General features: G+C 38.1%; 2 protein-coding genes across 2 annotated transcripts; one reads left to right on the forward strand and one right to left on the reverse strand.

Annotated features, from left to right (window-relative positions):
• The first annotated feature begins 1,256 nt into the window (after nt 1–1,256).
• apoda.1 (apolipoprotein Da, duplicate 1) lies at nt 1,257–2,825 on the forward strand. Its single transcript, XM_059500868.1, has 5 exons — nt 1,257–1,336; nt 1,885–2,013; nt 2,105–2,226; nt 2,319–2,404; nt 2,508–2,825. Exons 2-5 carry the CDS (start codon nt 1,900–1,902, stop codon nt 2,741–2,743), a joined length of 558 nt encoding a protein of 185 aa, XP_059356851.1. The 5' UTR covers nt 1,257–1,336; nt 1,885–1,899; the 3' UTR covers nt 2,744–2,825.
• A 602-nt stretch (nt 2,826–3,427) lies between these two features.
• On the reverse strand, nt 3,428–14,446 carry copa (COPI coat complex subunit alpha). The gene is made up of 29 exons (XM_059501580.1): nt 14,242–14,446; nt 13,721–13,834; nt 13,570–13,643; nt 13,140–13,220; nt 12,974–13,050; nt 12,544–12,653; nt 10,792–10,901; nt 10,557–10,656; nt 10,104–10,322; nt 9,873–10,023; nt 9,693–9,759; nt 9,535–9,610; nt 9,371–9,453; nt 8,253–8,478; nt 7,961–8,099; nt 7,676–7,838; nt 7,259–7,405; nt 6,987–7,176; nt 6,643–6,738; nt 6,477–6,565; nt 6,273–6,396; nt 6,074–6,163; nt 5,887–5,993; nt 5,634–5,783; nt 5,110–5,433; nt 4,648–4,758; nt 4,381–4,542; nt 3,913–4,107; nt 3,428–3,735 (listed from the first exon to the last, which is right to left on the reverse strand). The coding sequence occupies exons 1-29, from the start codon at nt 14,279–14,281 to the stop codon at nt 3,676–3,678; spliced, it is 3,675 nt and encodes a 1,224-aa protein (XP_059357563.1). The 5' UTR covers nt 14,282–14,446; the 3' UTR covers nt 3,428–3,675.
• Between the last annotated feature and the right edge of the window lie 576 nt (nt 14,447–15,022).

Below are 15,022 nucleotides of genomic sequence, written 5' to 3' on the forward strand. Positions count from 1 at the left end.
ATAGTCCTTATGTAAAGACACATATCTACTGCAAAACTAAAAGCATTTGTGATCAGACAGATGAGCATCCTCCTCAGTGTCGGTCAGCATCACCATTACAGACATTAAACATGCTGCTGATTTTAGGTTCATCGATTCATCACAGACCACAGACCAAGTTACTGTCCTAGACTAGCATATGTCAAAAATTAAAACGACATTGCTAAAAAAATAACATTATTTTGCGTATTTGGTGTAATGAAATATATTTATGCGATTCAGGTAAAAAAAAAAAAAGCATATTATTTCCCCACAATCTGTACATTATTGTTTCTCCTCTATGTCCCACCTTTCTGAAACACATAGATTTTTACAAAGCTCTTCGTTCTGAAAAGTGAGGGGTACGCTGATTTGCCAGCTATTCAGAGCATTGTGATTGGCCGAATACCTCAAGCACATGATGGAAATATTATGCCCTTTACACACTATGATGCCATGTCCCAGTGCAACAAGGGATAACCAATAAAAACCATTACAAGGGAGACATTTGTTGCATCCAGTGGGGACATAATTACTGATTATAATGACTTATACTGTCTTTTTACACGTTACTTTGCATCGTGCTGCATAAACATAAAACCATGTCTGCAAGTGGTACTCTACACTGCTCAAAACTCACGTTTGAATCATCAGTGGCAGTATAAGTTATTATAATCAGTAATTATGTCCCCACTGGATGCAACAAATGCCTCCCTTGTAATGGGTTTTATTGGTTTTGCCTTGTTGCACTGGGACATGGCATCACAGTGTGTTAAGGGCGTAACATTTCCATCACACGCTTGAGGTATTCGGCCAATCACAACGCTCTGGATAGCTGGTCAATCAGAGCACAATTTGCTTTTCAGAACGATGAGCTTTGTAAAAATCGAAGCGTTTCAGAAGCCAGGGCAAAGAGGAGCAACAATAATGTACAGTATGTTGAAAATAATGTGTTTTTAACCTTAAACTGCATTGCATTACACCAAAATACACCAAATATTGTTCTTTTTAGCAACGTCATGGGACCCCTTTCACTTTTATAAATAATGCCTCTTTAGGTTTGAGGCTTTTGTCTTTGCAACTTTAGGGATTTTATCTGTTCACAAACAGCTTGTAACACTCCAAAGAGAAAGAAAAAATTTAAATCGCATCATATGACCCCTTTAATAACTTACTTCATGTTGGGAATAAACTCTGGTCTCACAAAGACTCCTTCATGACATGTCTCTTCTGCAGTCACATGATCCCAGAGGAGAATGATTCAAATAAATAGTCTGAGCTCCGCAGTCCTTCTCGTATTCAGCAAGACTTTTAAGAGGTAAGGGTTTGTTTAATTACTTTGGTTAAACTGTCTTCTATAAAATGTTTTTTTTAAATAAGAAACTAAATATGTATACTGTAAACTACTGTTTATTTTTGGAAAGAAGTTCTTATTACTATTATTCTTAGAAGAATACTTTTATTCAGCAAAGGGTGCATTAAATTTATCGAAAATTACAGTACGGACATATATAATGTACCAAAAGGTTTCTATTTCAAATAAATGCTGTTCTTTTAAACTTTATATATATATCAAATAATCCTGAAAAAACATCAGTTTGCTTTTAACATTGATAATAATCAACAGAAATGTTTCGTGAGCACCAAATCAGCATATTAGATTGATTTTTAAGGATTATGTGACAATGAAGACAGGAATAATGGGTGCTGAAAATTCAGTTTTGCCATCTCAGAAATAAATTAGCCTACATTTTAAAATATATTGAAATGGAAAAAAAATATTTTAACATAATGTTTCACAATATTACTGTATTTGGGATCAAAAAGAAAATTCTTATTCCTTTTTCTTTCTTTTTTTCCACAAAGGGCTAAACAAGTAAAATGAAGTCCTTGCTGGTTGCTTTGGCCCTCTTTCTGCCCATCATAAATGCCCAGGTGCCACACTGGGGGCCGTGCCCAGAGCCTGCTACTCAACCTGCCTTCAACCTAAAGAAGGTAACATACTCTGCCACAGTATATGCTATTAACCGGTCTTCTATTTTGCTCTTAATGTTCTCATTGTTTGCTTGTCTGAATCCTAATGTAGTTTATGGGTAGGTGGTTTGAGATCGCTAAACTTCCAGCACAGTTTGAGCGAGGGAGATGCATTGAGACGAACTTCACACTCAAGCTGGATGGAACGGCTCATGTAGCGAGCTCGGAAATTCTGTGGGTACCAACATCTAAATCACACTTTTGTATAGTTCACTAGAGTTTTATATAAAAGGTAATAGTTAAACCGTAAACTATCCTTTCCTTAGAAAAGGAGAGTTAAAAACAATTTCTGGGACAGCTGTGGTGGAAGATAAAAGAAATCCAGCGAAGCTTGGAATCAGTTTCTCTTATGGTACAAATACGATTTTTTTTTAAGCTTTGCTGTTGCCATAAGTAATGAAATTTCTAATTCAGAATTCATATTTTGTTTATTGCATCTCTACTTGAATTGCCAGTTTTGCCCTACACTCCATACTGGATTTTGTCCACTGACTATGAGAATTCAGCGCTGGTGTATTCATGCACTGATGTCTTGAGACTGTTCCACGTAGAGTTCGCTTGGATTCTGGGCCGCACCCGATCCCTGCCTGCTGCCACCGTCGACCACGGAAAAGAGGTTTTTACCAACAACAACATCGATGTGAGTCGGATGATATTAAGCAGACAGCAGGGATGTGACAAAGACCTTTGAATGACTGGAAAATCCTGTTTCCAGTGTTGAGATGTTTTGTGTTGAACACACTGTGGACTACAGAAGTAGTATACGATTCCTTTTATTAAAAAATACTGCTCGGTTTATAAACATTCTTATTTAATTAAATGGCCATGGAGTCTTGGACTTATTACATTATTTTTCGAAGTATGCAAACCAGAAATGCAATCCATCTTCTTTGGGAGTTATTGTACAGAATTGGAAGCACAAGTTTCCAATTGATCAAACTAAATTAGAGCACTAAGCAAAACCATGTGAACTTGGTTGGCTTCATTCTCAGTGACCGACTGTTATATATTTAGCACCTCCTTGTGGTCATAAAGAAATTAAAAAACATAAACATTAAATAATGTGCAAGTACTTTCTATTCACATTTATTCCTGAATAAGGTGTGGAAATATGCAGAAGAAAAACAATATCTGCCATGTTAGTAGTATCACTGATACTCCTTCTGTTAATATATCAATATACTTTTTTTGTTTTAGCACTTCAACAAACTAAATGAAAACGAGAAACGTTTCTTTGGCAACTAGCTGGAATAAAAAAAGGTTTTAAATGAGACTGTTACTACAGTTTATTTCAAGTAATGATTTAAATATATATATATATAGTCTTAGTATTAAACAAAAACCTTGCACGAAGAAGAAAAAACATGGTGAAACATTTGTTTACCAGATTTTTATTTCAACATTTAAAGTGTTTCACAGGAATCTTGTTTTGCACATTTTGCCACATTAATGAAACAAGCATACATAATGTAGAGACCTCAGAAATAATAATAGAAAGCACAGTCATAGAGAGATTAGTCACGTAACAAGGTATTTTCTATTTTCATTACTTCATCTTATAAAGGAAAAGTATATGTGAGAGAGAAGCACATCTGTTTTCATCCATGTTTATATAATGCGTGCTCAACGGAACTGCAGTGGGCTGACACGCAATCCGATCACATCTTTACCAATCTCGGTGGCCTAGGAAACAGAGAGAAACAGCCAATGAAATCGATCCTTCACTTTATAGCACCGCATGATCAGATGGAACAAGGGGAAGAGCAGAGTTACTTTGTCACATATTAACAAAGTTAGACTTTCTATCTTCAATAAAACAACACTAATTAAACATGGAGATTACAAGGGTTTACAACTAACCTGTGTGACCCTGCAGACCTCTCCTTTGTATTTGGGGCAGTAGCAGGCTCCAGACAGGGGGCATTTCTCCACTGGCCGCCCACGGTACAGGGGAGTGAAAGAGGCTGGGCAGATGTCAAAGGGATTGTGGGGGTCATAGTTCAGTTGGTGAGCATCTGTCGGGCTCTTCTCACATGCTGCAAGAATCTTTCGTGTCTGAAAAAGTTAAGATGGAAACAGGTTTTTAAATGAAGATGAAGACACACACACACACAAAAAAATAAGCTTTTTAGTTTAATTTAAAATGTTTATTACTTGTATTTTTTATTTTAATTACTTTTTTTTATACATGCACAGTATGCTGACACAATTTTTTTTTTTAAAAAAGTGAACTTATCTCAGCTTTTAATGTGAGAAAACCCATCTGACTGAATAGCTATGGGTTAGGGGATACTTGTGTAAAAAAAATTACAAGAATTAACCATTTACCTGTTGTGCCACATCTGGTTTGGGACCCAACTCAAGCAGACGGCGGGCAAAACCTGCTGCTGTTTTGAAGTTACGCAGTTTGAAGAAAAGATTGAGTGCTGTTCTCAACACCAACACCATGTGGACAGGCTGCAGACTGCAATGTGTGAAATATGCGGCCATCTGAAACACACACCGAAAACTATTAATTACAATTTTACATTTTAATATTATAATATAATTTTTTCATATTTAAATACAATTATAGAATTTTAAAAATACATGTACCTCACAAAGTCTCTTTTGTTGATCGAGAGTGTCTTTGGGAAGTTTCTTCCTCTCTGTCTCCATAGTGAGGCCAATAATATACTCTTTACAGATAGTGATAAGCTGTTGAGCCTGAATAAAAGTAAAGAGAATGTTTAGTAACCCCTATATTACATTTACATTTATTCATTTAGCCGACGCTTTTATCCAAAGCGACTTACAATTGCTATATATGTCAGAGATTGCACGCCTCTGGAGCAACTAGGGGTTAAGTGTCTTGCTCAGGGACACATTGGTGTCTCACAGTGGATTCGAACCCGGGTCTCTCACACCAAAGGCATGTGACTTATCCACTGCGCCAACACCACCCCAAAAACGGACGCGAACACGGGTCGAATGTATCAAAGAGAACAGAGTTTAACCACTACACCACTACAGTTGACTATATAAACAATATGCTTCTCATCCTGAATGAAAACACACCTCTGCAATCTCTTGTTTGTTGTCGACCACAAGCAGTGGTACGGAGAGGAGAACGGCTCTGAAACGATCAACAGCTTCTTCAAAGCGCCCTGCTGTGGTCAGCTGATAGCACTGCTGCAGGCGTGAAATGAGATCAGAGAGACGCAGGCCCACCGCTGGCAGACCTCCTTTAGCCCCACTGTCTTTCCAGTTCCTCTGGGGGTAACTGTGCAAGCAGGGCAGAGACGGCAGGCCCAGGTAACAGGTGCGCCCACGGGACAGGGTTTGCATGAACAGTTGCTTATATGGTCCAAACTGAACCACACCAACCTGGTCATGGAGCAACTGTAGAAAAGGGAACAGAAAACATTAGAGAGACAGCAAAGAAACATCTGCTACATTATAATTTAGTAGTTTAGACTCATTACGGTTTTTCTGTCCTGCCTCAAAACCTTTTAACTTTTAAAAAAAAAAAAAAAAAAAAAAAAAAAAAAAAAAAAAAAAAAGTCAGAAAATGTATCTATAGTTTTTAGAGATCTCTTTACCCTCATAGCGGTCTCAAAAGATCCAGCCAATAAGTGATCCACCACCAGCTGAGAGTTGTTGCACCACATCTGTGTGGGGCTTGTGCCCTTGGTGGGCGGCACAAAGAAGCCTTCGCCATCTGCGCCACCTCCACCAACAGAAGGCACATCCTATTGGTTAAAGGAAAGACAAGATACAAGGTTACTTAGGATTGGGTTTCAAACCAGTCACAAACAGTTGTGATTTTGATTTCAGTTCTACACCACACTTAACCAGTTCTGGCGGGAGGTCCAGATCTTCCTCAACATCCCAGCCTCCTCCTTCCTCTTTCCCAATAGCTCCCTCATCTCCCAAACCCTCTTGAGCATCCATAAATCCATCTGGAATATGAGAGAGCTTAAGTGATTTGATCGTTTAGTCTAGTTTCCTCCTTCAAAAATCATTTCATAATAGTAAATACCTTCATCCAAATGAAGTTCTGCATCTTCTCCCCAGCCTTCTCCTCCTGAAGCATCCATTTCCAGGTCAGCAACCATCTGACCAGCACGTCCTACTCAAGCAACCATTAAAAAACATGTTATTCTTCAACATGAAATGCCTCCAACCTCATAAATCCTGGTTACCCACTCTGAGCCATTATGAGTATCACAAAACCTCACCTTTGGCAGCAATGGCTCCCTCAAAGAAGCCCTTGGAGACGGTGAGCAGAGGCCAGTTTGTATCCAAGGGGTTGATGGGAGGTGGTGGCTGCAACAGCTGGGCATTGGGGTCCACTTCTGGCACCTGCACATGGATGGAACCCATCGCTCAATCATTCATCTACAAATCAGTGCATCTCTGTTTGTCATGAGAATATAACATACCATCTCTTTTTCCAGGTCAAAGGTCTCCTTCAGGGCTTCAGCCTCCTCATCCATCCCATGGGTGGCAGCAGTCAGGTAAGCCAGAGACTCTGAGAATGTATGTGATATAGAAGTCATTTTCTTTTAAAACGATCATGTGAACAAATATAAAAGTGACAGCACTCACTCTGTCCACAGTTCTTCAGGATTCGCACACGTTCACTGACGTCACCCAGATAGAGAGCCCCCTGATAATGTCCACTCATGTCCTTTCTTATCTCAGCTGTAACACAAAACATAATTCAAATAATCTATAGAAATTAACCACAAGACTACGAAGCAGCAACAATGTTAATAATAGAAAACAATTAATTTAAAATGTAATACCATTTCACAATATTGCTGTTTTTGCTGTATTTTTGATCAAATCAATGCAGCCTTGGTAAATAAATGAGACTTCTTTCAAAAACATAAAAAATTCCTACCAACTTGTAAAAGGTGTTGTACTCATGATTTTTCCTTGCCACTCACCTATCTTCATCATCTTCCTGAGTTTGGCCAGGTTGCCAGTGAGAAGGTACAGGAAGGTGAGTTTGTCAAAGTTCTTGGTTCTCTGGTAGCACATCTCCACCACCTGGTGATGGCCCTGCAGAAGCGCAGCCTCGCCGAGACGCTCCCAGCAGCTACGCTCATCCAGGGCTTTTGCAGCCTCCAACGCCACCTGCAGGAACAAACACATCAAGAATGAACATCTGTTCAGGCAAAAGTGTTGAAGATCCTCCATAAATGTTAGTTCTGTATACCTCAATGTTTCCACACTCCAGAGCCAGGCTGAAACGAGTCTTCTCATCTTTGACGAAGTGCAGCGCAACCTCTGGGTAGCCCTTCTTCTGCAGGTAGGCAATGATGGACTGGCCTACCAGTTTAGCGTTACGCACCATATGTAGAACCTGAGGGTGTTGGGCAGGAAAAAAAAGGGCAATTAACAGTGTTGCTATTGTTAACTAAAACGGAATTTATTATTTCAGTGAATGAAAGCAATTTTAAAAGCCAAATGTAATGCATAAAAATAAAGCAAAACAGAAATACTAAAATAATGGTTATTAAAAGCAAATCAGAATGAGCAAAAAACGATGACACAATTTATATAAATTTTTATTCAGATAAAAAAAAAGAAAATACAGAAGGCACAAGTTTAATTATTGAAGATATGCACTAACCTCTTCATATTTGCGATTGACCAGAGCCAATTTAAAACGGTACTCAGTGGGGTCAATATTGAGCACTCGTGGTCTGCACTCACGATCCAGACAGTACACACTGTTGCCTCTGACTCTTGTCACATAGATGGGTAGATCCAATGTACGGATTATACCATGATCCCTATGAAAACATTTTATTTAAAGATTAAGCTTTGATTATAATGATAAAGATTAAGCCATGATTAACAAAACAGCAGGGTTTCCTTAATTTAATGGTTACATGTGAGGCTGTTGGTGCAGTACCCGGAGGTGAGAGCATATTTGATGTGGTTGGAGGTGGTGTAGATGAAGACTTCATTCTCGGCCCAGGCGCCACTCTTCACTCTGATGTTCTCATGGATGTTACACAGGCTCTCTAACTTCTTATTGCAGATCATGATGGCTGAAAAGCAAAAGCAGAGGGTCAGATGTGTAACAACCTGGTAAATCAAAGAAAACATAAGCATGTGGGTTTATTCTATTTGACAAGGCATAAGGCATACACGCTTAATCAATATATTAAAGCCTATATAACCTATCAGTGTGTATTCACTACCGTGTTTGGCCAGCAGAGCCACATGGTTGGCATCGGAGCTCCACACCACATATTTGACTTTAGCGATTTTGACTGTAGCGAGGGAGCGCTTCTGCTGCACGTCAAACAGCGTGACTCCGTCAGCATCACGCAGCAGAAGAGATCCAGTTCCAGCGTAGAAGATCTCCTCACAGCTCGGTACCTGGACCTTCTTCACAATCTCATTCTTCAGGTTCTTGATCAGGAGCTGCAGCGGGATAACCATAGAGAATAAGAGCTTTGGTTTGTTTGATTACATATGTACAATGTCATACTTCTTTTCTAGATACTACAGAGTGTGGCAAGGATGACCTATTTTTCTATGCCAAAATTCAGAAGCAAGTCTGCATTTTAATACTTTTGGTTCCACATTGTCCTGAAGTAAATGGGATTTAAGAATGGGTTTTTGGTTAAATGCCCAAAATAAGGCCTGTGGTTAACAGAAGCTCAATATATTTTCAAATTTTATTCTAAGAGATACAATATATCAGTAATACCCCCTTGCAATTTTTGTTGTTGTCATTAATTATTCACCCTCCTGTCGTTCCAAAGCTGTAAGACCTTCGTTCATCTTCGGGACACAAAGTTAAGATATTTTGTTATCTAACATCGAACATCTGATGTCACATGTACTATTTTACTGACGTCCTTGGGACATTTCTGGTGTGTTGCTGTCTATTGAGGGTCTGAGAGCTCTTGGATTTCATCAAAAATCATTTTAATTTGTGTTCTGAAACCCTTTATGTGTTTGAAACGACATGAAGGTGAGTAATTAATGACAGAATTTTCTTTTTTGGTTGAACTATCCCTTTAATGGAATTAGAGAGGTTGTTTTGCTTTTATCTTCTGGAGATTGTATTTAAGCTTTAAGTTGTTTTCATTTGTAAAGTTTATCATGATGAACTAAATGTAAGACTCAAACTTTTGTTGGTTGCAGAACTTATTTTTTGCGATAAGCCAACAGAAAAAAATAAAAAAATAAATCTAATTTAGGTTTTGCAGAGGGAACCAGGGTGATGCTAACTTCCAGGGTAGGCGTACATAAATGTCATCATTGCAGCACTGTTTTCTTTCGAATAAGTGTTGCTTGATTCACTTACTGAGTGCATGCGGTCGAGTACAGCAAAGCGGTTCCTAGCCACCCAAACTGCGGTTAGTCCAGAGGAACGCTTTCCCTCTGGAGCTGAAATTGTGTAGAGAACCATAACAATTCCATTCTACATAATAAATTAGGAAATTGTAAAGAGAAAGGATAAAATGTTACCATCAGGATTCTGTGAGTCACTCTCTCTGGGAATGGAATAGAGATCATATGTGCTGTTTTCCAGGTTAGTAGCTCTCTGGAAAGGAAAGAGGAAGAAATGAAATGCGCAAATGAACCTTGATTTGACTAAGCAGCCTGATAGAGTCTACAATACTCACAGTGCACAACAGCACAGCATTTTCTGCAGGGTTGTAGGACATGCTGAACACTGGGAATTTGGATCCACTGTCAAAATAAAAGAAGCCATTCAACTGAAAAGTTCAACTGCACTAAACCTTTTGTAGATGGGCATTTAGGTTTTTTAGACCTGCAGTAGAAAAACATTAAAATCCCCACACCTGCGCAGCTGCATGACAGGTGTATCCTTGCTGCTGTTGAAGTCAAGCTGACGCAGGAAGCGATCTTTTACATAGTACAGCATGTTACCATACACAGCATAAGCTGGACGTTCTCTTTCCAGTTTAAACACCAGCATCCCACTGTCATGGCCTGGAAAGGTACAAAATTATACTTTAATGCATCTCATTTCATCACCAAAACAACTTGCTTAATTATTATTATTAACCTACCAGCAGCAAACAGGTTGAGGTTGGGGTGAGCCCCCAGCACCCAGAAACGGTCGTGATCTCGGCGAAAGGTCTGGACGCCTGTCCTCTTGGACATATCCCACACACGGATGCTCTTGTCCTCAGAGTTGGACAGGATGAGCTCCTGACGAGGATGGAACACGGCACAGGAAACATTGTTGTAGTGCCCTCGACAGGTGTCCAACTCCCATGCTTTTGATTCTAGAGGAAGAGATCATTTCCCAAAAAATAGAGGGGGAAAAAAAGAACTAATGGATAAAATGTGTGACTTTTAGTTATAAACAAACTCAAAATATGAATTTTTAAAAAGTTTAGATGAGGGTGCATGAAAACAACTGCCTGTATAGGTAGTAGATAGCAGGGAAGTTTACTAGGGTTTGAGTTAAATTTGAGTTAAATTTCCAATTACATTTTTCTATTATTGGAAACACATACCGTTCATCCTCCAGATCTTGACCTGGCGGTCATCTGCTCCTGACACAATGAGAGGCATGCTGGGATGGAAGGCTGCCCAGTTTACGCCTCGATCGTGACCCTGAGACCAGAGCAGGAGAACATAAACTTTCATTCAAACCAACAACAAACTTCATTCGTTCAACCCCAACACAAGCACTTTTAAATACAAGGATTAGGTGCAATTTTTATTATGCCATTACAACCACATTCTTACCTCCAGAACGTGCTTCACTACTGCATCAGAGCCCCCAAACAGGTCGACACCAGAGATGCCACGCACCTCTGTTTCCACAGCACCCGGAGACAAGTTCTTCTTCCTCAGACCTGGAAGCAACATTTACAGTCCGACACACACAGGGGACCGTTTACAAATTACACAGGAACACCCACATACCGGGGAGGGAAAAGAGAAGAACCACATTAAAACTGCTACTCAAAAACACATTTGTTATTCTGACAGTAAACAAACATTTTGTTGGGCTGCTAAACATTCGCTGGTGCTAGAGAACACAAACACAACAAACATCCCCCATGAGGTCTTAACCTGAGTTAAGGAAGTAAACTTAACCACCAGATTAAGAACAGAGATAACAATCAATCAAAACACAACAAAAGTTAAATTATGATCACAGAGAGGTCAGAATAATTTGAGATTGGATAGGATGCATGTAAATCAATGACAGAGAGCAAATCAGCTTAACTCAGGTCAGGACGCAAAGAAAAAGAGAGGAGAACAGAGTGTGTGTGTCTGAGATCTCAGCACTCCAGATATCTGCTAAATGAATAAAAGTCCAACAAAAGCTGCACTAGAAACCAATGTACAGATGTGGATGTTTCCAGAGGGGCAAAGGAGCTGTACAGGAAGTGAGCAGGGATGGAACTGAATGGCGGATTGATGGGGTGGAGCGTGTCAAAATGTTCTCTGGAGGGGCACTGGATGTTAATGGAGTGAGAAAGACTCCAGTTAAGTCTTGCATTTGTTATTGCATATAGTAATGCATTAATAGATGGATTCCATCATGCATTCAAGTGGTGTTAGGAGTCATTTAATAATTAAATGACAATATATGTTCATGTTACTGATCGAAAAGTTGCATTCAGATAGACTGATCAACTTGAGGAGGAATCCAATCATAAATATTATCTATGGATGACAAATGACATCCATGCAGGGTATGAGGAAATCAAGTTCAAATGTTTGCATACTTCTGTGAATTTCACAAATGAATCAGGGATTTGGGATCCCAATTGTTCCTGTTCATGCAAATGTTTATAGTTTTGATGAAACTTCATCCAAAAGATGTTAAAAAGAAATGTGTTTATAATTAAATTTAGATGCAAAAATTCTTTTTAGTTTTCATTATCACATTCAATTACATACGAATTGCATAGTATACATGCAGCAATATATTCATTCCACATTTTTTTGTGAAGGGGAGAAAGGTAGAAACTATCTGTTCAGTGTAAGCTTTAATGAAGGAGTTATTTGTTGTCAGTCAGTGCAGACAGCAGCAGTTTAAAAGGTTAATGAGCAAGAAAAGAGTTCAGTATTGCAAGCAAAGGACAGACATGGAAAATTTCATTAAAACATGCAAAATCTCAAAAATGCCTCTAACATTCACCATTTCTTTAATAGGATTTTTTTGAGCAGGTGACCATATGGTAAATCTTTTTTTTTTAAGTGCTTCATGAATTGCTGTTCCATTTAAATATCACCTTTAAGAGATTTTAAAATAATATTAAAAATGGAGTTCCAAATCACTAGACGAATGCTTGATGCTTACAGCATCAGTGTGCGAGGCATTTTTGCTTTGAGCCCTCAGAGTTTTGTTCTGCACACATTACTGAGAGAGGAAATGAGGAAGAGAATGCCATTAGGCAGCCTCTAATTTCCTCCATCCTCTCTCTCCATTCCCACCTCCCCAGCCTTCCCAAAACTACTCAATCCTGTCCCGAGCCTCCTCACCGGAAATATCCCACACGCGCACAGTCTGATCCAAGCTAGCCGACACCACCAGGTCCTCAGATGGATGGAACTGAGCGCACATCACATAGTGATTATGCCCCGTCAGCACACTACAGAGAAGAAACAGAACAAAGAACATATACAACTCAGTTTCACTGAGCTAATGGTCAGAGAAAATTAAAATTAGCAAGTGAACAAACATTCAAGTGAAATTAAATTAGCAAGTGAAAGTGAAATTTCAAGTGAAAATACATGTGAAATGAGTATAACGTGCACAAAATGTATTTTTGTTTTATCTGCAAATGTTAAAATCAATAATATTGGTTTTAAAATTAGCTTCAACAACCTAATAAAAATATATGAATGAATAAAAAAAAAAAATGTAATACTTGTGCACATCCACTAGTTCATAACCTATATAAAGTCTCACCAGACACATGTTCTGGACTGCCAATTCCAAATGCGAATGGTTTGATCATCTGAGGCACTCAGGATCCAGGGATACTCCTGAAAATTATATCTAAGTGTTACTCTCACTGATTAAATAAACATTATCAAAATAATTATGAAGCCATCACAAAGTTGACGGGGCTCACGTGATGAAAGAATGTGGTACGAATGTAGTCAAGATGTCCAAGAAGAGTAAAGAGACACCGACGCAGCTTGTAGTTCCACACCTAAAAATCAAATCAAATAAAACAACAATAAGGTCCCATTAGCAGATGTATTTAAATACATTTGTTACTGTATTCATTAACCTTTGTTAACATTTGTTAATAAAAATACAACAGTTCATTGTAAATGTATGTTCGCTCAGGTTCATTAGGTAACGTTAATTTAAAAAAAATAATGTATTAGTAATAATTACAATGATCATTAAGACTAATAAATGATTTAGAAGCATTTATAGTAGATCTTGTTAACTTGTTGTAAAGTGTTTCCAAAAATTCACATGAAACTATATAGTAGAAGTAACCAGGTGACATATTTATTAAACATCAGTTATTTAAAATGAAGCAAGCAAACCTTGATCTTGTAGTCATCTCCTCCAGACACAAACAGTGGCTGCTGCTTATGAAAGTCAATGCCTCTGACTGGACCTAAATTAATTGACAACATTATGAGGGCTCAGAAGAGAACCACAAGAGACTGAAATCGTTGATCAGCTGTTTCATACCATCATGCTCATCAAACTTGTCGATGAGGGTGCACATGCGATAGTCCCACAGCTGGATGACGCCGTTGTGCAAACTAGCCAGAATCCAGGGCCGTTTCGGGTGGAAACTCAGCCCTGCGGAAAAACACATTACAATCAGTTCAGGCATTTATTAACATAATGATAACAGTGATTTAAACAGAATACTGTCATCATTACAACTTTATCGATAATAACAATCTGGTCAGGTTAATGTCATTGACATGTTCTCAATGAAACCAAAATATAAAACTTCAGCGTAAGTTAGAGAAAATTTACTTCAACGTCTGGATGGCTAACATATACTAGCTTCGTGCTAACACCAAATGACACACAATATTCAAAAATATATGAACTGAATCCTTCCTAAAAAGACAGTACATTATGTTCCACAGACATTAACAGTAGAATAAAATCAAACCACTGGTTTACATAAAGTGGCCATAATAATTATATAATACAAATGTCAAGTGAAGCTAGCCAGAGCAGATCTCGACTCTTACCTTTCACTCGGGCCGACTTAGTCTCAAACTTGGTCAACATTTTCACTGACAATAATGACCGAACAGGAATGCGTAATGTTTACGTTAGTGTAAATCCTAAAACCATCCCCCGTTAGGAAGGGATTTTGCGTTTTTGATTCTGCAACTGCACTTCCGCGGAGGACACGTCTACTGAATCCACTCAACTCCGTCCGTGTTTCCGTACACCAACAAATAAAGTTTGATGATTCAAATGCCAACATCGCAAAGTCCACGTCATAGAGCCTTCGAAAACGCAGTAAAAAGAAAAGAAAAAGAAAAAGATGTAAACGCATTTTCCCCCTAGTCAGTCGTTTAGAATACCATTTTAAATAAATGGGAAATAATAATCAAGAACTCTTAAGTAAATAATAGTTTATGGCATTGTTCCTTGTTATTTTAGTCATTTATTATATTATTAGTGCCAATACATATTATAACATAACCTTTATTATTTGTTTTGTGATTGATTTTCAGATTTTAAATCTAGAGATAATAAAATCTTTATACAACTTGACAATTCTGTATGTTGCCAGTAACACTTTTCATCGGGAACTATCACAATAATACAACGTTTGAATGTTTACCCAATCATTAATTTAAGACAATGATTAATTTAATTAAAATAAACAAAAATGAATTAAAATACATTAAAACGCTATAAATGTCTAATTATTTTATGATACATTGCTTGGTGAATAAAATCGTATAATTAAATATTTCAAACAGAAGTGAGAATTTACCTACAAAAATAATATATAAC

The sequence above is a fragment of the Carassius carassius genome, chromosome 20, assembly GCF_963082965.1.
Source record: "Carassius carassius chromosome 20, fCarCar2.1, whole genome shotgun sequence".
NCBI classification, from domain to species: domain Eukaryota; kingdom Metazoa; phylum Chordata; class Actinopteri; order Cypriniformes; family Cyprinidae; genus Carassius; species Carassius carassius.